Source organism: Otolemur garnettii, unplaced genomic scaffold (assembly GCF_000181295.1).
Source record: "Otolemur garnettii isolate 467f Iridium unplaced genomic scaffold, OtoGar3 scaffold00167, whole genome shotgun sequence".
NCBI lineage: Eukaryota > Metazoa > Chordata > Mammalia > Primates > Galagidae > Otolemur > Otolemur garnettii.
Window position 1 is genome coordinate 1190267 of NW_003852562.1, and position 23379 is coordinate 1213645.

At 34.2% G+C, this 23379-nt stretch overlaps 1 protein-coding gene across 1 annotated transcript in view; it reads right to left on the reverse strand.

The window, feature by feature from the left end:
* The window catches only part of NBEA (neurobeachin), a 719303-nt gene that overhangs the window by 454631 nt on the left and 241293 nt on the right, over positions 1-23379 (reverse strand). Inside the window, exons 32-33 of the mRNA XM_003800132.3 lie at positions 22400-22554; positions 20062-20188 (exon numbers count right to left, since the gene is read on the reverse strand). Coding sequence (XP_003800180.1) covers positions 20062-20188; positions 22400-22554 — 282 coding nt within the window. The remainder of the gene's footprint in view (positions 1-20061; positions 20189-22399; positions 22555-23379) is intronic.

Sequence of the window (23379 nt, forward strand, 5' to 3'; positions counted from 1 at the left end):
AAACAAAAAAAAAAAAAAAAAACCACTCATGAGGAAGTAACAGTGGAAACATCTTGGCAACATGAAAAACCAGACCAGAGCAACTATCCCAAGGGATCCTGAGGTAGCTACTAAAGCAGATTCTACCCACAAAGAAATGTTAGAAATGACAGAAGGGGAATTTAAAATATGGATCGTAATAACAATGAAGGAAATTGCTGAGAAAGTGGAAAATAACCAAAAGGAAATCCCAAAACAAAATCAATTAAGAGATGAACAATATGAAGAATCTAGAAAGGATATACCAGAGCTTAAGGAATTGAAGCAATCAATCAAAGAACTTAAAGATGCAGTAGAAAGTATCAATAACAGACTATACCATGCAGAAGAAAGAATATCAGAGATAAAGGATAAAGCTCTTGAGCTAACTCAGGTAGTTAAAGAGATAGAACAAAAGAGAGAGAAAGCACAATGTTCATGGACAGAATTATGTGACTTCATGAAACATTCAAACATACGAGTTATACCAGAAGGAGAAGAATGCCCCAGAGGAATGGAAGCCCTACTAAAAGATATCATAAATGAAAATTTCCCAAATATCACCAAAGATTCCCATATACTCCTTTCAGAGGGATGTCAGAGCCCAGGTCATCTCAACTCAAATCAAGCTTCTCCAAGACACACCTTTAATCTACGTAAACAGAACAATTTTCAGCCCAGAATCCTATATCCTGCTAAGTTAAGCTTTAATATTGATGGAGAAATGAAATTTTTCACTGATCTGCAAACATTGAAGAAGCTTGCCACAACAAGACCAGCTCTATAGGAAATACTTAGACCTATGCTACACACTGACCGCCTCAATGGACCACCAGCAAACTAAACATCTCCAAACTAAAGGACAAAACCCAAATTCTACAATGATGCAAAAGATAAAACTAAGCAATGGACTTTTACAAAATAAAATGAATAGAACTCCATCGTACTTATCAATTATCTCAATAAATGTTAATGGCTTGAATTCACCACTGAAGAGACATAGGCTGGCTGATTGAATTAAAAAATAAACAAACAAACAAACAAAAAAACACAAGCCATCTATTTGCTGTCTCCAGGAGACACACCTAGCCTTGAAGGACAAATTAAAACTCAAGGTTAAGGGATGGAAGACAATTTTTCAAGCAAATGGAATTCAGAAGAAAAGAAGGGTTACAGTCTTATTCTCAGATACAAGTGGATTTAAAGAAACTAAAGTAAAAAAAAAAGACAAAGATGGAAACTTCATATTGGTCAAGGAAAAAATACAGTAAGAAGATGTTTCAATTCTAAATGTTTATGCACCCAACTTAAATACTCCCAGATTCTTGAAACAGACCTTAATTAGTCTGAGCAATATGATATTGTATGCCACCATAATAACAGGGAATTTTAACACTCCTCTTACAGAGGTGGATAGTTCCTCTAAAGAAAAACTAAACAAAGATACAAAGGACTTAAATGAGACTCTGGAACAATTCTGCTTGATAGACATATACAAAACATTCTATCCTAAAGCTAAAGAATATACATTCTTCTCATCAGCCCATGGAACATTCTCCAAAATAGATCATATCCCGGGACACAAATCAAACCTTGACAAAATCAAAATAATTGAAATTTTACCTTGTATCTTCTCAGACAACAAGGCACTAACGGTGGAACTCAACTCCAACAAAAACGTTCAATCCCATACAAAGGCATGGAAATTAAACAACCTTATGCTGAATGATAGCTGGGTTTAGGAAGAGATAAAAGAGGAAATCATTAACTTCCTTGAGCAAAACAACAATGAAGACACAAGCTACCAAAACCTGTAGGATATGGCAAAAGCAGTATCATAAGGAAAATTTATCACTTTAGATGTCTACATCTAAAAAAGAAAAAGAGCACATAAACTTACAAACTAACTTATGGAATTGGAAAAAGAACAATCTAAGCCTAAACCCAGTAGAAGTAAAGAAATATCCAAATTAAATCAGAGATTAATGAAATTGAAAACAAAAGAATCATTCAGAAAATTAACGAAACAAGGAGTTTTTTTTTTTAAAAAAATAGATAAAATAAATGAACTTTTGGCCAGATTAACTAGAAATAAAAAAGTAAAATCTCTAGTAACCTCAATCAGACATGATAAAGGGGAAATAACAACTAATGCCACAGAGATACAAGAGATTATCTCTGAATACTACAAGAAACTCTGCCCAGAAATTTGACAATGTGAAGGAAATTGATCAACATTTGGAATCAAACCCTCTCCTCCTTAGACTTAGCCATTTTCCTGAACAGACCATTTTCCAGCGCTGAGATCAAAGAAACAATAAAAAAATCTCCCAACAAAAAAATGCCCTGGTCCAGATGGCTTCACACCAGAATTTTATCAAACCTTCAAAGAAGAGCTTATTCCCATCCAGTAGAAATTATTCTAAAAATAATTTAATTATTCCCAACACATTCTACAAAGCAAACCTCACCCTGATACCAAAAGCAGGAAAACACCCAACTAAGAAGGAGAATTTCAGATCAATTTCACTAATTTCCCAGCAAAAGATTTTACTTTTTTATTTCTAGCAAAAATTCTCAACAAAATCCTAGCCAATAGACTATAGTTTTTCATCAAAAAAAGTCATATATCATAATCATGTAGGTTTCATCCCAGGGATGCAAGGCTGGTTAACATATGCAAGTCCATAAACGTAATTCACCACAGCAATAGAAGCAAAAATAAACACCATATGATCCTCTTAATAGATGCAGAAAAAGCAATTGATAAAATCTAGCATCCTTTTCTAATTAGAACACTGAAGAATATAGGCATAGATGGCACATTTCATTTCATTTCATTTCATTTATTTATTTATTTATTTTTGAGACAGAGTCTCATTATGTTGCCCTTGGTAGAGTACCGTGGCATCACAGCTCACAGCAACCTCCAACTTTTGAGCTTAAGCAATTCTATGGCATCAGCCCCCCAAGTAGCTGGGACTACAGGCACCTGCCATAACACTCTGCTATTTTTTGTTTGTAGTTGTTACTGTTGTTTGGCAGTCCTGGGCTGAGTTCAAACCTACCAGCTCCAGTGTATGTGGCTGGCGCCCTAGCTGCTAAGCTATAGGCACTGAGTTGGATGGCACATTTCTTAAACTGATTGAAGCCATCTACAACAGACCCACAGCAAATATTTTACTGGATATTAAAATATTACTGAATGGAGTAAAACTAAAAGCTTCTCCACTGAGGACTGGAACCAGACATGGTTGTCCTCTATCACCACTACTATTCAACATAGTGCTGGAAATTCTAGCCAATACAATCAGGCAAGAGAAGAAAATAAAGGGCATCCAAATGGGAGCAGAGGAGGTCAAACTCTCCCTCTTTGATGATGAAATGATGTTATACTTAGCCACAAAGAATCAACCACAAGACTCCTGGAAGTGATCAAAAAATATAGCAATGTCTCAGGGTAAAAAACCTATGTCCACAGAACAGTAGCCTTTGCATATGCTAATAACAGCCAAGATGAGAAGCTAATTAAGGACACAATCCCCTTCACAGTAGCTTCAAAGAAAATGAAATACCTTGGAATATAGTGAATGAAAGAGGTGAAAGACCTCTATAAAAAAAATTATGAAACCTTAAGAAAAGAAATATCAGAATATACTAACAAATGGAAGAACATACTATGCTCATGGTTGGGAAGAATCAACATTGTTAAAAGGTCTACACTTCCCAAAGCAATCTACAGATTCAATTGTATCCCTATTAAAATGCCAATATCATACTTTCAAGACTTGGAAAAAATAGTTCTTCATTTTGTATGGAACCAGAAAGAAAGGCAATCATTAGTCATAAAAGGAAAGCCAGGGGCATCAGCCTAAGCAACTGTAGGCCATACTGATCAAAATGGTTTGGGCAGAAAAATAGAGACAGAAATCAAGAACCAAACAGAAAACCAAGAGATGAAACTAACATCTTTTTTTTTTTTTAATTGTTGGGGAGTCATTGAGGATACAAGATGTGCCACACACTAAGACCCCACTCCATCCCTCCTCTCCTCTCTCTGCTCTTTTCACCCTTCCCCTCCTTTCTTCTCTCTCTCTCTCTGCTCTCTCCTATCCCCACACCCCCACCATGTCATTAATTGTCCTCATATCAAAATTGAATACATAGGATTCATGCTTCTCCATTCTTATGATGTTTTACTAATAATAGTGTGTTCCACTTCCATCTAGGTTGATACAAATGCTGCATAGTCTCCATTTTTTAATAGCTGAATAGTATTCCAAGGTGTACATATACCACAGCTTATTAATCCAATCCTGGGTTGGGGGGCATTTAGGCTGTTTCTACATTATGGTGATTGTAAATTAAGCTGGGGTAAACAGTCTAGTTCAAGTGTCCTTATGATAAAATATTTTTTTTTTTCCTTTTAGATAGATGCCCAGTAATGGATTACAGGATCAAACAGGAGGTCTAGCTTGAGTTCTTTAAAGTTTCCCCATATTTTCTTCCAAAAAGATTGTATTAGTTTCCAGTCCCAACAGCAGTGTAAAAGTGTTCCTTTCTCTCCACTTCTGTGCCAGCATGTGCAGTTTTGAGATTTTGTGATGTGGGCCATTCTCACTGGGGTTAGATGATATCTCAGGGTGGTTTTAATTTGCATTTCTCTAATAATTAAGGATGATGAGCATTTTTTCATGTTTGCTACCATTCCTCTGTCTTTTTGAGAGAAGGTTCTGTTCATCTCTCTTCCCCATTGATATATGGGATTATTGGCTTTTTTCGTGTGGATTAATTTGAGTTCTTTATATATCCTCGTTATTAAGCTTTTGTCTGATTCAAAATATGCAAATATCCTTTCCCACTGTATAGGTTATCTATTTGCTTTGGTTGTTGTCTCCTTAGCTGTACAGAAGCTTTTCAGTTTAATTAAGTCCCATTTGTATTTTGGTTATTATTTGGCACTCTTCTTCTTAAAATGTTTCCCCAGGAAACAGTATTTTTGAGGATTTTTATCATTTCATGCCTTAAATTTAAGTCCTTTATCCATCTTGAATCAATTTTTGTGAGTGGGGAGAAGTGCAGGTCCAGTTTCAGTTTTTTGCATGTGGATATCCAGTTCTTCAAGCACCATTTATTGAATAGGGAGTCTTTCACCCAGTGTAAGTCATTGTTTGGTTTATCGAAGATTAGGTGGTTGTAAGTTGTTAGTTTCATTTCCTGGTTTTCTATTCGATTCCAAATGTCTATGTCTCTATTTTTGTGCTAGAACCCTGCTGTCTTGACCACTATGGTCTTGTAGTACAGCCTAAGGCTGAAACTAACATTTTACAGCCACCGAATTTTTGATAAACCAAACAAGAACATACACTGGGGGAAAGAATCCCTGTAGAATTCATGGTGCTGGAAGAACTGGATACCCACAAGTAAGAGACTGAAATAAGACCTGCACCTTTCTCCAATCTGAAAAATTGATTCAAAATGGATATAAGACCTAAAATTAAGGCTTGAGATGATAAAAATAGTCAAAGTAAGCATGGGAAAAATATTTGAAGACATTGGCCTGGGAGAAAGACTTTATGAAGAAGTCTTCTGCAGCAATTGAAACAAGAACAAAAATAAACAAATGGGACTTAATTAAACTGAAAAGCTTCTGTGCAGCTAGGGAGACAACAACCAAAGCAAATAGACAACCTACACAATGGAAAGGATATTGCATAATTTGAATCAGACAAAAGCTTGATGACTAGGATCTAGAGAGAATTCAAATTGATCAACATAAAAAGAGGTAATAATCCTTTAAATCACTGGGCAAGAGAGATGAATAGAACTTTCTCAAAAGAATACAGATGAATGGCTAACAAATATGTGAAAAATGCTCAGTGTCTTTAATCATTAGAGAAATGCAAATAAAAACCACCCTGAGATATCATCTAACCACAGTAATACTGGCCCACATCACATAATCTCAAAACTGTACATGCTGGTGTGGACGTGGAGAGAAAGGAACACTTTTATACTGCTGATGGGACTAGAAACTGATACAACCTTTTTGGAAGAAGTATGGAGAACCTGAAATAACTCAAGCTAGACCTCCATTTGATCCTACAATCCCGTTGCTAGGCATCTACCCAGAAGAAAAAAAATCCTTTTACCATAAGGACACTTGCACTAGACTGTTTAATTTACAATCACCATAATGTGGAAACAGCCTTAATGTCCCCCAACCCAGGAATGGATTAATAAGCTGTGGTATATGTATACCATGCAATACTATTCAGCCATTAAAAAAGATCTAGACTTTATATCTTTTGTCTTAACCTGGATGGAAGTGGAACACACTATTCTTAGTAAAGCATCACAAGAATGGAGAGTCAAGAATCCTATGTACTCAATTCTGATATGAGGATAATTAATGTCCTAGTGTATGCTGGGGGTGGCAAAAGGGGAGAGCAGAAAGAGGAAGGGAGGGAAGATGGTGGGGAGTCACATTATGTAATACACCTTTTGGGGAGATAGGATTTAATTACAAGAGGGACTTTACCTAACAAATGCAATTAATGCAACCTGGTTCTTTGTAACCTCAATGAAGCCCTAACAATTAAAAAAAAAAAAAAGATGAACAGAAATACACCCTTCTTATCAATTCTCTCCATAAATGTGAATGGCTTAATTTTCACACTGCAAAGACATAGTCTTATTGATTAGATACAACAATTCAAGTCTAATATCTGCTGACTTTAGAAAATGCATCAGGCTCGGTGCCTGTGGCTCATGTAGCTAAGGTGCCAGCCACATACACCTAAGGTGGCGGGTTTGAATCCCCAGCCTGGGCCCGCCAAACAACAATGATGGCTGCAACCAAAAAAATGGCCAGGCATTGTGGTGGGCGTCTGTAGTCCCAGCTACTTGGGAGGCTGAGGCAGGAGACTCGCTTGAGCCCAGGAGTTGGAGGTTGCTGTGAGCCGTGATGCCATGGCACTCTACCCAGGGGGACAGCTTGAGGCTCTGTCTCAAAAAAAAAAAAAAAGAAAATGCATCAAAACCGCATGGACAAATAAATACTCAGGTTAAAGGGCTGGAAAACAATATTCCATGCTAATGGAAACCAAAAGAAAACAGAATTTGTGATACTCGTAGCAAATACTATTGTATTTATGGCAACAAAAGTAAAAAGAAGACAAAGGTGAGCATTTTATACTTATTAAGAGAACAATTCATCAAGAAGACAAATCAATTTTAAATTTTAGCCACCCAATTCAGGTGCTCTCAGTTAAGAAAAATAATTTTACTTATCTAAACTAATTGATAAACAAGACCACTATAATAGTTAGGGACTTCAAACCTCACTGATGGATCTGTACAGAAACTCCAAGCAGAAATTAAACAAAAAATTCTGGACTTAAACTTGTCTTTAGAAAAAACGGGCTTAACAAACATGTACAAAACATCTCACACCAATACAATGGAGCATACATTCTTCTCATCAGTTTATGGGTCATTTCCCAAGATTGAGTACATAATAGCTCACAAAACAAGCCTTAAGAGATTTACAAAAATAAAAATTCTACCATGTATCTTTATAGACCATGATGGGATAAAAGTATAATTTCAACAGAAATATCACACACAAAGTCATAGAAACTACACTACTTATTGCTGAACTTTAGCTGGGTTAATAAGACAAAGAAGAAAATGATTACATTCCTTTAACAAAATGACAACGAGGTCACAATCTACCAAACTTCTTGGATACCCCAAAAGCAGTCCTATGAAGGAAATTCACTGCATTAAATTCCCACATCCAGAAATAAGAAAAAGTGCAAATAAACTGTCTGGAAAAGGAAGAGCAATCCAATCACCAAACCAGCAGAAAAAAAGAAACCACCAAAATCAGATCAGAACTAAATGAAATGAAGAACAACAGAACCATGCAGAAAGTTAACAAAGCAAAAAGTTGGGTCTTTGAAAAGAAAACAAAATTGATAAACTTTTGCCCAGGTTAAACACAAACAGAAAAGTAAGATCTATAATAAGTTCATTCAGAAACAAAAAGGGGAAATAACATCTATCACAAGAATACAAAATATCATAACTGAATAGTACAAAAATCTCTATGTCCAGAAATTTGAAAATGTGTAGGAAATAAAGAAATTCCTAGAATAACACTACCTCCCTAGTCAGGGAGAAAAAGTACTCCTTAACACACTACCATTAAGAATGAAAATTGAAACAACTGTAAAAATGGTTCCAACAATAACAAAGAAAATGTCCTTAGTCTCCTACCTTCAGAGAAGAGTTTGAACCTATATTTTAGAATCTATTCCAAAACACTGAGAAGGAAGGAACCCTCCCTAACTTCTGCTATGAAGCAAAATCTTACTGATGCCAAACCAGGAAATGGTTCATCAAAAAAATAAAACTGTAGACCAATTTCATTAATGAATATTGATACAAAGATACTCAATAAAATTTTAGCAAAGAGAATTCAGCTACACATAAAAAAAAAATCATCATAACCAGGCTTCATCTGAGGGAATTCAAGGGCTGGTTCAATATACACAAATCTGTAAATATAATTCACCACATAAACAGAAGTAAAAACAAAGATCATATTGTCCTCTCAACAGATGCAGAGAGAAAGCATCTGACAAAACTCGGCATCCTTTTTTGATAAGAACCCTTAAGAAAATGGGGATAGGTAAGACATTCCTGAAACTGATAGAAGCCGTCTGTAGCAAACCAACAGGTAACATCATACTGAATGGAGAATGACTGACAGCATTCTTGCTTAGAACTGAAACAAAAAGGATGCTCACTATAGTCATTACTATTGAATATAGTGCTGGAAGTCTTAGCCAAAGAAATAAGACAAGAAAAGGATATCAGTGGCATTCAAATGGGGACAGAATAGGTAAAACTATTTTCTTCACTGATGGTAAGATCTTATACTTAGAAAACCCAAACAAATCAACCATGAGATTTCTGGAAGTGATCAAGAAATGTAGTAGTGTTTCAGGATATATCAGTTGCATTCACATACACCAACAACAGTAAAGCTGAGAAACAAATCAAAGACACACTATCTTTCACAGAAGCACCACAGAAATTTAAATACTCTGGAATATATTTACCAAAGGATGTGAAGGATCTTTACAGACAAAATTATGAAACACTGAGAAAAGAAATAGTAAAGGAGATTAATAAATGGAAGATCATGCTTGTGTCATAGGAGAATCAGCATTGTTAAAATGATTATACTACCCAAAGTAATCTACAGATTTAATGAAATTGCCACTAAAATGACTATGTCATACTTTGAAGTATTGAAAAAAGTAGTTACATGTTTCATGTGAAACCAAAATAAACCCTGAATAGCTGACCTAATTTAAAAACCAGATTTTGTATCTGCAGCATAACCAGGTCATACTACAAGACTATATGATCAAAACAGTATGGTACTGGCATAAAAGAGACCTAGATCTAAACAGAACAGAGAATCTAGAGATGAAACCAGCCTCATACTGCCATCTCATCTTTGACAAAGCTAACACAAAAGCATACACTGGGGGAAAAGGATACCTATTTGCTAAGCAGTCTTGGGAGAGACCATATGTAAAAGACTGAAACTGGACCTGCACCTCTCACCATTTACAAAAATTAACTCATAATGGATAAGAGATTTAAATCTAAGACACAAAACTATAAACCCCTAAAAGAAAGTTTGTGAAAAATTCTTTAATCTTATCAGCCTATGAAAGAATTCATGAATACCCCACTGGCAATCTCAGAAGCAACAAAAATAAATAAATAGGACCTGATCAAGTTAAAAATTTTATGCACAACTAAGGACACTATCAAAAAAACAAAGAGACATCTTCAGGATGGGAAAAGATACTTGCATGCTACAAACCCAACGAAGGGCTAATAACCAGAATCTACAAAGAACTCAAGAAGATCAACAAAAACAGAGCAAATGACTGTGTTAAAAACTGGGCAAGAGACATTAACAGAAACTTTTCTCATGAGAAAAGAATGGCCAATAAACCTAGGAAAAAATGTTCATCATCCCCATTTATTTTTTCTTTCTTTCTTTCTTTCTTTTTTTTTTTTTAAGAGACAGAATCTCACTATTTCACCCTCGGTAGAGTGCTGTGGTGTCACAGCTCACAGCAACCTCCAACTCCTGGGCTTAGGCAATTCTTTTGCCTCAGCCTCCCAAGTAGCTGGGACCACAGGCACCCGCCACAACACCTGGCCATTTTTTTGTTGCAGTTTCACCAGGGCTGGGCTTGAATCCGCCACCCTCACTATATGGCCTACCCACTGAGCCACAGGCACCACCTGATCATCCCCATTTATCAGAGAAATTAAAATCAAAACCACTTTGAGATATCACCTAATAGTAGTGTGAATGGCCCACATCACAAGGTCCCAAAACAAAAGATGCTAGTATGGCTGCAAAAAGGAGGGAACATTTATACATGTGGGACTGCAGACTAATACAGCCTCTATGGAAAGAAGTATGGAAATTCTTCAAAGAGCTAAAGGCAGACCTATCCTTAAATCCTGCAATCCCATTACTAGCTATCTACTCAAAATGAAAAAAGACATTTTTATCATGAAAACATCCACACTCAAATGTTTTTAGAAGCACAATTTACAATCACAAACATGTGGAAACAACACATTCCCTTCAACACATGAATGGATTAATAATTTGTGTTATATGTATATCATGGTATACTATTCAAACATAAAAAGATGCAGATTTTAACCTTGGCTGCATTAAGGTCATCTAGATTGCTAGGGCATACAGTTTTTACTGTATGTAAAATGTCATTCAGAATATGTAAATGTCATTCCGAAAGAAAACATTATTTTGTACCTTCATACTATCGTCACCATTTTTCATATAATAAAGGTCTTTAACATTATAAAATCAGCAAATAACACAGAAATAAATAAGATATTACCAAATACAAAAAAAAAAAAAAAAGAAAAAAAAACCCATATAAGATCATAGAGGTAGCTTTATGAGAAAGCCAAAAGATGATACAAAAAATTTAGGGTAAGTATATTTACATCCATGACAACTAAAGACACAAAATTAGAAGAAAATATTAAACTATAAAAAATCAAATGGAAATTCTTCTACTTAAAAAAAATTTTACTTAAGAACTGAGACAATTAGACACAGATCAAGAGAGAATTAGTAGATTATAAGTTAAAGGAAAATACTCAGAATCACTGAGAAAGAAATAGGGGTTAGGTGATAGGAAGATAAGTGAGAAATGTTAAAATGTCTAAATTTTGTGTAAATCAAGGTCCGGGAAAAGGATCAAATGAGGCAGAAACAATACTTGAAGAGATTATGGCTGAGAACTTTCTTTTCTTTTCTTGCCTCAGCCTCCTAAGTAGCTGGGACTACCGGTGCCTGCCCAAACGCCTGGCTAGTTTTTCTATTTGTAGAGACAGGGTCTTGCTTTGCTGAGGCTGGTCTTGAACTCCTGAGCTCAGGCAATGTACCTGGCCTCAGTCTCCCACAGCACTGGGTTTATAGCCATGAGGCACCATGCCCAGCCTGGCTGAAAATTTTCTAATATAATGAAGGTCACCAAACTTCAGATTTGAGAACTCTTTACAAATCCCAAACAAGATAAATACAAAGGAAATACAAACCCACATCACCTAATACCACAGTGAAACTGCTAAACACCAAAGACAAAGACTATCTTAAAAACAGACCTCACCTGGATGTGGGTGGGACACAGAAAGAACAATAAGACTGCAGTTAGCCTTAAAAAAAAAAGAGGGAAGAAGAAAATAAATGGTAACTTAGGTTTTGGCATTGTTTCAAAATATCCTTAAAAACAAGGAAGTGAATTTCAAAGAATTTTAAATAAATACAAACAGAAAATGTTCATGATTAGAAGACTGCATCACATGAAATAATACAGAGTGTCCTCCAAAAAAGAAGCAAAATGATAACAGGTGGAAATCAGACACGCAGAAAGCAATCATGAGCACCGAAAATGATAAACATTTGGGTAAATCTAAAGAGATGTTGATCAACAAAATAAGTATACTCTCTTATGGGATTTAAATTTAAGATGCATTCATATACATGTCATCATATGTGCATGCACGTTTGCAAAATGTAGGATAAATAAAGTTAGATTATGCTAAGAAAGAGGCCTTTGACAAATCAAGGGCATAATTGCACTGTGGAGCACAATCACTTAGTGATTGTTTCTCTAGACTGACAGCACCAGCAACACCTAGCACAATAGTAATTTTATGAGTCAATTAAACTGGACCACAGAATTCCCAGACATTTGGTTAAACTGTACAATGGGTGTGACTGTAAAGAGTATTTCTTTTAATAGGTGGATGGAGTAAAACTAATTATCCTTCCTCATGTAAATGGACCTCATCTCATCAATTGAACACAGAAACAGAACAGAAAGGCTGAGTTAAAAAACAAAGGTAGGACATTGGTCTACTCTGGCCTTTTGACTCAGAATGAAATGTCAGCTCTTCTTGAGTCTCAAGTTTGCCAGCTTTTGGACTAGAACTTATACAGTGAGTCTCCTTTGATCACAAACTAGAACTACATTTCAGCTCTCCTGGGTTTTTAGTTCGAAGACTGCAGATACAGGAACTTTTCAGCTTCCCTAGTCACATGAACAAAATCTTTAAAATAAATCATGTGTGTACATGCATATATGTGTACATGCATATAAACAGTCTATTGGTTCTGTTTCTCTGTGGAACTTGTTAAAGATGCAAATTATGACTCCTTACTGGAAAACCACTGAGTCAGAACCTAGCAATCTATGTTTTAATAAGTCCTCCATGTTATTCTGATGGATGCTGATGTTTGAAAACTATTGCACTAAGGAAAAACAATAATGTATAGTTATGTTTGATGACAACTATATATAATAATTAGAAAAATCATCGTTAATGACGAAATGCTCAAAATTTTCCATCTGATAGGAAGAACGAAATGAGATGCCTGCTGTAACATGTCTTAGAAAATTGCATTGGAAGTGCTAGGTGATACAGTAAGTCAAGGAAAAGAAATTTAAAAGTTTAAGAATTGTTATGGGGGAAAAACTCAGTATTCATACATGACATAGTTGTGTACATACATATACATTTGGAAACAATCTATCAAAAATAATTAGGAATAATAAGTGAATTTATGGTTTTAGAAATTAGTTCAATATACTGGAATGGAAACAAAATAATAAAAAAGAAATTTATGAAATAAACCATATATAACATCATGAAAATATATAATTTTATTTCTGGCCTTGAAGGAGTAAGATGACCTAAAACTACCTTCTACGTTAACAGTTAAAAAATTGGACAAATATAGCAAACAATTATTTTCAGACAATACAGGGACCACAGGACCGTGAACACTGAGGAAAATGAAGCCAGTGAGGTGCAATCCACATCGAGAATGTTTCTTTCATGAAACTATTTCCAGGTCATGGCAAATACATAGCTTAGCATACTGTAGAGTTGTCAAGACTGAGAACATAGGTCAAAAAGGTGAAGGTATAAATAGAATTTGCAGGACAAAGTCCCTGAGAAGCAGCAGCTAAAAAGAGAAACAATTCCAGAACCCTAAGTCTTTGGCTGAATAGCAGTCAACTTACATGAAGCATGAAAGCTCCAAAGGATCAGACAGAACAATTTTTATTTTATTTTATTTTTTTTCTGAGAGGAGTCTCACTATGTTGCGTGCCATGGCATCACAGCTCATGGCAACCTCAAACGCTTGGGCTTAAGTGTTTCTCTTGCCTCAGCCTCCCGAGTAACTGGGACTACAGGCGCCCATCACAACGCCCGGCTGCTTTTGGTTGCAATTGTCATTGTTAAGCTGTGATAAACAGTCTAATGCAAGTTTCCTTATGACATGGTGAGAATGGGTGTTTTTATGCCCTCATATTATCCTGTAATAAATATAAAAATAAAAGCTATTTGGAGATTTAAAAAAAGATGGTAAATATCTTAAGCTTTTAGGTCATACTGTGTCTGTTTAACTCTTCCACTGTAATGTGAAAGCAGTCACAGGCAATACACAAGCAAATGAGTGTTGCTGTATTCTAATGACTTTATTTATAAAAACTGTGCCAGAATAATTTGACCCATGGGCCATAGTTTGTAGAACCCTGATCTAAGTTTCCACCCAAAGATCTGAAAAGAGGAAACCCAAGCAAACTTGATATAATAAAAAAAAAGCAATAACAAATTAGGCAAAAGAAAATAGGAAATAATTGGGAATAAAATAATGAATATGGGATCAATTTAGGGAGGAAAAATCATTGTATTTAAAAAAATCAATAGCCATTCTGATAATGATAAAAAGAGAAAAGACACAAATAAAACATCTGGAATGGCAATAAATCTAACAACTTAGGTATGATGGCTAAATTCCTTAAAGCCAAAAAGGACCAAAATAGATGCAAAAAGAAACAGTTATCTGAATATCCACTTACAATTAAAGAAATAGGATCTTTAATTTAAAACTTTCCCAGAAAGTACATGGTGGGGGAATGGGGGAGGGGATAAAGAAAGGGTGGGGGGGCACAGTGTGTGGCCCCCTTTTTTGGGGGGGATATTACTAATACAGGGACTTCACCCAGCAAATGCAAGCAGTGTAAACTGGCTCACTGTACCCTCAATGATTCCCCAACAATAAAAAAAAAGGAAAGAAAATACTAAGAAAACTACAAAAAAAAAAAATACAGCTATTAGCTGAGCTTAGGAAATTCTAAATAATCTATAAAGTTTTACTTAAATTAAGTGGGTTAAAAAATATTTTTGGATATAAAGTCAATACACAAAAATCAATTATCTTCCAAAATACTACCAACACACATTTTTTTTCCAGGTTTAAGCTTTAATGAGGTAAAAATGACATAGGCAATTGTCACTTTGTTCTTTTTTAAGATAAATTGCTTTGTATTTTTTATAACTTTATAAAATTGTAATCATAAAGTATGTATTCTTTTTCTGTCTGATTTCTAACACTCAAATGGAAATTTACAGTCAAAAGTTTAATTTGTATTAGCATCAAAGATATGGAAAGTATAAGACATAAAAATAAGACTTTAATCATGAAAAACAGTAAGTTGACAACAGAAATATATTCTTAAGTAAAATACTCAATATTATTACCATATAATGTGTCTACAAATTTAAAGTTCCAAGATTATTGTAATTTAAATTTCAGTGATTTCTTTTTCAAATTTGATAAGCCAGTTCTAACATTTTTATGAAAATTCAAACAACCTAGGAAAGTCAAAGAGATTTCAAAAGAGAACATAATTAGAGGACTTACACTACCTGATTTCAAGACAGTATAAAGCTACATAAAGGAAAACAGGCCTGTGTTAGCATATAGGTCATGGAACAGAATGGAATCTAGAAACTGACCCATACATAGGTGGTCAACTGATTTTAAACCAATGTGCCAAGGTAATTCAATGGCACTGAAACACTGATGTACATATTGAAAGAAACAAATCCCAAGCTTTGCTTGACTGTACACACAAAACCTAAATCAAAATAGATCAGAGACCTAAACATGAAAGCTAAAGCTTATAAAACTTGTAGAAAAAAGTGGAGGAAAACATCTACATGACATGGTGGTAGGTAAAGATTGTACTTGAGACAATGGACTTCATCCAAATTAAAAACTTTTTGTCATAATCATTTTAAAGATGAAAATATATCAATACCATGTGCTAACCAATTACGCTACAGGAACACTCAGCCCTACTATGAAACTAATTTATAGCTTTCATAGGAAAGCTATAACTCAATTTTAGCCCAGGAATATGGGGAGAAGGGAGAAGGATGGGAGGGGAGGGTGGGAGGGTGGAGGGAGGGAGAATGATTGGTGGGATCACGCCTATGGGTCATCCTATAAAGGTACATGTGAATCTCTCTAATTATAGAATATAAATGTCTTAACACAATAACTAAGAAAAAGACATGAAGGCTATGTTAACCAGTTAGATGAAAGTATTTCAAATTGTATACAGAAACAGTACACCGTACCCCATGACAGTATTAATGTACACTGCTATGATTTAATAAAAATAAAAATGAAAATATAATTGACACATCAGAACAAAAAATTTTGGAATGTGGTTTTCTCACAAAGGACATATATGCAAAATATATAAGCAACTTTTAAATCTCAATAACAACCTAATTTTTAAAAATTAGCAGAAGATTTTAATGGCCCGTATACATATGCAAAAAAAAGCAATACTCACCATCATTAACCATTAGGAAAGGGCAAGTAAAACCAAATGAGATATGATTACTCAGCCATGATAAGGTCTTAAATTAAAAAGAGTGACAATACCAAGGGTTAAAAAGAATATGGGAGAATCTTTACACACTGATGACAGAAATATAAAATGAGATGACTACTTTGTACAATGGCTCAGCAGTTTTTATAAAGGTAAGCAATCAGCAATTTTACTCTTAGGTGTTTACTCAAGTGAAATGAAAATATGTTTCCATGCCAAGATTTTTACTCAAATATCCACAGAATCATTATTTATAACTGTCCCAAACTGGGAAAAACCAGATGGCTAATGTCAGATAAGAAGACAAATTAATTGTGTAATGGCCAAATAATACAATATACCAAAAAAAAAATGGACTACTCACAAACAAAAAGAGATAGATGAATCACAGAATCATTAATTTAAACAAAAAAAGACAAACACAACAAAGTATATACTGTTGATTCCATCTACATGAAATCCTAGAAAAGACAAATCTAAGTTACCATGTTAAAAGCATGTAAGTGTTTGTGTGGGACAGGGATGGTGTGAACTGCAAATGGGGCAAAAGAAGTGTTAGGGTAATAGATATATCTACATCTTTATTGTGTTAGTGGCTGCATGGCTGTGTAAACTAATGAAAACTATTAAAATTTATATTCAATATATACATTTGAAAGTTATTAAAGTGTGAATTCAAAATTTAGCAACATAATCAGTCTCAATGAACCTGCTCTGAAAAGTGACTTAAAGAAAGATACCAATAGAAAATATTACCTTCCTAAGGACAAATCAGTAATATAAGCCTTCTATACAGAAAATAGAAAATCATTACTGAAAAAAATTTAAGAAAATCTAAAGAAATGGAAGAAATATATGATGTTCATAGTTTGTAAGTCACAAAATTAAAAGAGATCCATAGATGCCATATAACCCAGTTCCAACAGACTTCCTGAAATGAGTTTTTAAAGCAGATATTGACAAACTGATTCTAAAGTTTACATGGAAATGCAAAGCATTAAGAATAGTTTAGAGTAGACACTGCTGAGGAAAAAGGTCAAGGTAGGAAGACCTCGCTCAACCCAATATTGATCCCTACTGATCTCTATTAAAGCTACAGATAATTATGACATTATGTTGGAAAGATAAATGGGCAGAGTGTGACAAACCATAATCAAGTACATATAGACACTTGATTTCTGTCAAAAGTGACAGAGCATGGGGAAAAGAAGTGTCTTCCAAACAAACAGCGCTGGGTCATCTTCACATCCCTATTACTCCTATCTGATCATAATAACAAAGTCAATTCCAGATGGATTCTACACCTAAATATAAAAAGCAAAGAATAAAGCCAGAAAATGAGCAGGAAAAATGTAGGCAAAGCCTCCTATAACACAAAAAACTTATGAACAAGAAATTTATAAATTAAATAACTTTAAAATACACAATTTCTGAATTTCTGTTGATCAAATAGGCCATACAGATAATGATAGGGAAAGCAAAAAAATGGGAGAATATATATCTATGACATACAATCATCAAAAGGTTCATTCTCAAAATAGAAAAAAAAAAAAACTTTTACAAACTTATAAAAAAGACAACCCAACTTTTAAAATGGGCAAGATATTTCAACAGGCAAATCATGAAAGAGAAAAACCAAAAGACCAATAAATATAAAGTGCTCACCTTCATTAAACATCAAGAAAATGCAAGTTAAAAATACACTGGAAGGCCATAATACTTTCACAGTAGAATGGCTAAAATAAAAGAGTCTGAGAATGCTAAATTCTGTCAAAGATATAAAGCTACAGGAATTCTCATAAACTGCTGCTGTGTTACTAAACCTGCATAAACATTTTGAAAACCTATTTGGCATTATCTAACAAAATTGAATAGGTATAAACATTATGAACTGGCAGTTCCACTCTAAATTACCTACCCAACACTACACATACTAATGTGTACCACATCCACATACTAACAGCACTTATGACAATTCCAAGTGGCATTATTTTCTACATACCATGTTTCCCCCCAAATAAGACACTGTCTTATATTTACTTTTTCTCAAGCAGACACACTAGCGCTTATTTTCAGGGGATGTCTTATGTTTATTAAGTATAATACGACAATCTACATTTATTCAAATACAGTTAAGTCATCTTCTTCTGGAACCTGACGGGGGAACCGATCTTGGTGGGGCTGGCACTAGTGATGCGTGAACTCCTTTCCCATAGCCGCTCACACGTGTGCAATAGGATGTCTGCGACTGTGGTTACCACATGTGCACCTGCGCAAGTGCAAATGGCTAGGAGAAAGGAGCTGTGGCAGATAAAAGGTATTCCAGATGGATTCTACACCTAACTGCTCCCTGCTGAAATGCATGGTGTATCTGTATAGCCATGCCCATCACTAGGTCTTATTATGGGGGTAGGGTTTATATTTAACAAGTGCATAGAAATCCTGCTGGGGCTTATTTTTGGGGGTCTTATTTTCAGAGAAACACAGTAGCAGTATTATTTTTATTAGCTAAAAATGGAAAATTCCAAATCCTATCATCAGTAAAATAAATTGTTAATTACACATACAAAGAGATAAAAAAAGAATAACGTCTAGTTTGAGTTCTTTGAGGGTTCTCTATATTTCCTTCCAAAAAGGTTTTATTAGTTTGCGGTCCCACCAGCAGTGTAATTTTTATATGAGGACAATTAATGATAATTAATGACATGGTGGGGGTGGGGAAAGGGGAGAGCAGAGAGAGAAAGAAGGAGGGAAGGGGGTGGGGTCTTGGTGTGTGACTCACCTTCTGGGGGCAAGACACGATTGTAAGATGGACTTTACCTAACATATGCAATCAATGTAACCTGGTTTCTTGTACCCTCAATGAATTTCCAACAATAAACAAATAAATAAATAAAACAAGAATGAACAAATTATTGCTACATGCATCATGGATGATCTCATATACATATTGACCATAAAAAGCCAGAAACAAAGAATATATCTGGTGTACTTACATTTACATAAAATTCAAAAAGGACAAATTATCCTAATTAAAAATCAAGTATCCTGATTAAAAATCAGAGTGGAAAATCCGAAGAAGAGCATAAACAATGTCAGGGAAAGGAGCAAAATGTGGGGGCTGTCTAGGGTACTGTCTACTTCTTGAATGGGGTGATGGTAACATGAGTGTGCTCTTTCATTGAGATTTTCTTGTGCTATATTTCTATAAAAACTGTGAATATATACACATATGCATGTGTGTGCAGGCTAGCACAATTTTACTCTAAGAATGACAGCTAGTGTCTTCTAGGAACGTTCTTTAAACATGGTAGATAAGCTAACATTTGGTTATTCAAGTTCCAGATATAACATATTATAGATAATTTTGCTGATTTATTTTGAAAGTTTATATTTTATTACCCACACAAAGATGCCCAATTTTTATCATGTTACCATTTGTACAGGTTTTAACTTTTATCAGCAATACTAATGTGCCTTACATGACAATGAGTTACAAATCCAGCAGTCAATGCTTAAAAATTACTCAGCATCTCTCAGTTCACACTCTGAAACATAATATCACAGATTTTTTAATAAAATAATTAGCCAAAAGACACATTATCCTATAACCCATGAATTCTTACTATATCTTTTTTTTTTGAATACTGTTTCACTATATTAAAATAGAAGGAAGAGTTAAAAAACAAATAGTTATGCATACCTCATGTTTTCAGCTGAATCCTCTGGCATTGGAGCAACAGTCTGTACAGCTGGAAGGTTTTTGCTGGTAGCACCATTCACAAAACTAGAAGAGGAGGAAGAGGAGGAGGACCCTGAATCCACGGCACCTGTTCCCAAAATAATAATTTTTAGCCTTAAAAATAAATTTATTTTAAAAATAATTATAATTATATCATTATTATCTTATTTTGAAAGAATTATGCATCTGAATTTCCAAACAAAATTTGACAATTAAAAATCATTTGGCTTTTCGTATACTAATAACTCATAATTTTAAATAGCAGCTGTTGCACTAACATCTAGTTGATTTACTTATGTTAATCTAATAAAACTAAATATTACAAATGGGGTATAAATAGAAGACATCAACAAATGGAAACAAATTTAGATAAAAGGAGGCTAAGAATGCAAATTTAGATGTAAAAATTATCTCTTATTGCTAGGTTGTAATATTTTTTAGTTTCCATCACCTAAGGCAGAGTTTATAATGAATTGTCTGAGCATAAATTTGTGGCAGTGCAGCTTCACACGCTCATTCTGAGAAGATGAATGCTTAAGCAGAACTATAATGAGTATAGATGTACCTGATTTTAAAATAATGAGTTCTCCTCGATGATATGAAGATGCCATTTTACACAATTTTTCTATAATACACGAAGTATATTGAATTTAGCTGTGGAGTTGAGGGACATCTAGTGTTCCTGAATATTATTATATCTTACAGTAATTCCTATAAAACTGAATTGCTCACTGGGGTTTCCAATATAACATTTAACAGCACCTATGTGCCAGCATCTAAACTGGACAATGCAACCAGTGAAGATGTTGACTTCCGTCCCCAGTATATATAAACATATGTATGTATAGACACTACGTATATGTACTTCTAAAGAAGAAGTGTTACTTACATTTTATTTGTCATTGTAATATTATAAGCCTTATACTATCAATAAGTCTCTTGCTACATTATTTTCTGTATCTGTTATTAATTCTTAAAAGAGATTAAAATAAAATATCATGATGTCTCATATAAAGATAAATTTACCTAATTCCTAATGAGAATAGGGACTTTACTCAATAAACCATACTAAATGTAGACTTTTCCCCTACTACACTGGCATATATTAAAAACTGTAATACTATTTTATGAATATCCTTTGTTAAAAAAGTTTTCTTTTATTTCTAGAAAGCCAAATGAGTACAAAGAATAAAATTATAATGCTGGAAGTAAAGACTTTAAAGTTTTCAGACAAGTCAGATATAAATATTTATTTATAATACAGAGAAACAAAAGATGTTCTTTTCTTTGCTACAATGCCATTAATGATTTTTACTTGCTAATATAAATATGCTTAATAGAGTACATTCTACTTACTACAACCCCATAACTGTGTTGTTCGTGATATGTCAGACTCAGGTGGTATGATAAACAAGATAGATACAGAAAGCACAAAGAAGAGCTATGAAATTAATAAAAATGGGAAGAATCTAAGTAATGATAATAAATGGAAAAGTTCAAGGCTATACAGTTTGGAGAAGAGAAGGCTACTATAGTCAGGGAAGAAAAGTCAGGGATCATCTTGCGCTGTATAAATACCTAAAATGGAATCACAAAGATTTGGGTAAGGATTTATTTAGCTAATAATCAACAGGAACATTGCTGGAAATTTACAAAAAAAAAAAAAATGTTATTTTAGGCAGGCTTTTAAAATTTGTAATGATTTGGAATTTTTTGTTCCTAGAATCATTAGAAAATTGTTGGAGAATGAATTGGATACAATTATTATCTAAGTCTATGAATTAATTAAATGTCAAAAGAAATCATTCTTATTCACATGCAATTTTTATCAAGTTGTGGCTCGTCCCTATAGTCAAGGTTCTTAGGAGAGCTCTGTTTTCTCTCTGAAGATTAGCAAAGAATATACATTAGGATTCAACCTGACAACCATTTTCTTTCGTTAACATTTTTAGTATACCTTGATATTCTTGATATAATTTCCTGATTTTTATATATCAAACTTCAGTGTTCTCATTATCACTTGCTTTTGCTTCCCAAGTATCTTTCAGAAATCTGATTTAACTCTGAGATTAAACAGCAATGTGTTTTGAGAAAACTCAAAACCAGTACTGTCCTCTCCAATGACCACTAAAATGTACACAAGAAATATAAACTCTGAAAAGTTGTAACCTAAGCTTCTTAGAGATAATTTTAAATAATTAGGGCATTTTAATTTTTAAGATCAAATAAGCAGAAAAATGAATATATAGAAAACAGAAAGAAAAAGATGAGGTATCACAAAAATATATAAGGACAATACCTGTTGTATTAATCATACTTTTTGGTGTAGCTCCAGTAGCAGCGAAGATATTAGAGGTACTGCCTGTTGGCAGCCCACTTCCAGCACTAGAGGCTCCCACAGTGGTGACGGCTAAACTACCTGGAGGTGGCTTCTTTACAGGTACCACAACACTCCTGCAAAGAAAGAAAGAAGAGGAAAAAAAAATAATCACAGGTTTAAGATGAATTACAATCTGGCTATTTCAGATACATACAATCAACATCAGATTTCCCTCTATGTTTCCTTCTTTTTTTGTTCTTGTTTTAAACTTCAGTGAAAAGGATATGAACATTAAAGATGTATTGTAAAGTATGTTGACTACGATCATTTATTGGCAAACATTTATGTAGAATTGGGAGTTTGCGATCTTCTCTTAAGAGGGCATGTGGACTTAATATCCGGAACCTGAGATTACTGGGAAATGTGTGCTGAAGTTAGCAGATTCTTCATATGCATATACAATTTTTTGGAAAAATTACATAAAATGTTCCATATCACATTCTTCATGTGTAAAATATTCATAAATACGCAAAAACATAAAAACATCTGAAAGCCAAATTTTAAAGCTTCTTCATAGTAAAGCTGAAAACTAAACCAAATAAATATATATAATATCTAAAGGCATAATGAAGTTACACTTTATTTTTCTGAACAAAGTTGAGTTATGTTTCATACCAAAAACGTTATTATGGTATGAAAAGAGAAAAGAAATGAATGAAAGAGAAAAGAAATAATGGAGACACAGTTGGTTAGAGATCTATTTAGCTTTTGAGACTCGGTTTTTTGAAGAAAGGAGGTGGGTATTTCCCCAGGCTTCTTTAGCATATTTTAAATAAATTTCATTGAAAAAATTTCTGAACTTGGCTCAGTGCCTATGGCTCAAGCGGCTAAGGCACCAGCCACATACACCTAAGGTGGCGGGATCGAATCCCCAGCCCGGGCCCGCCAAACAACAATGA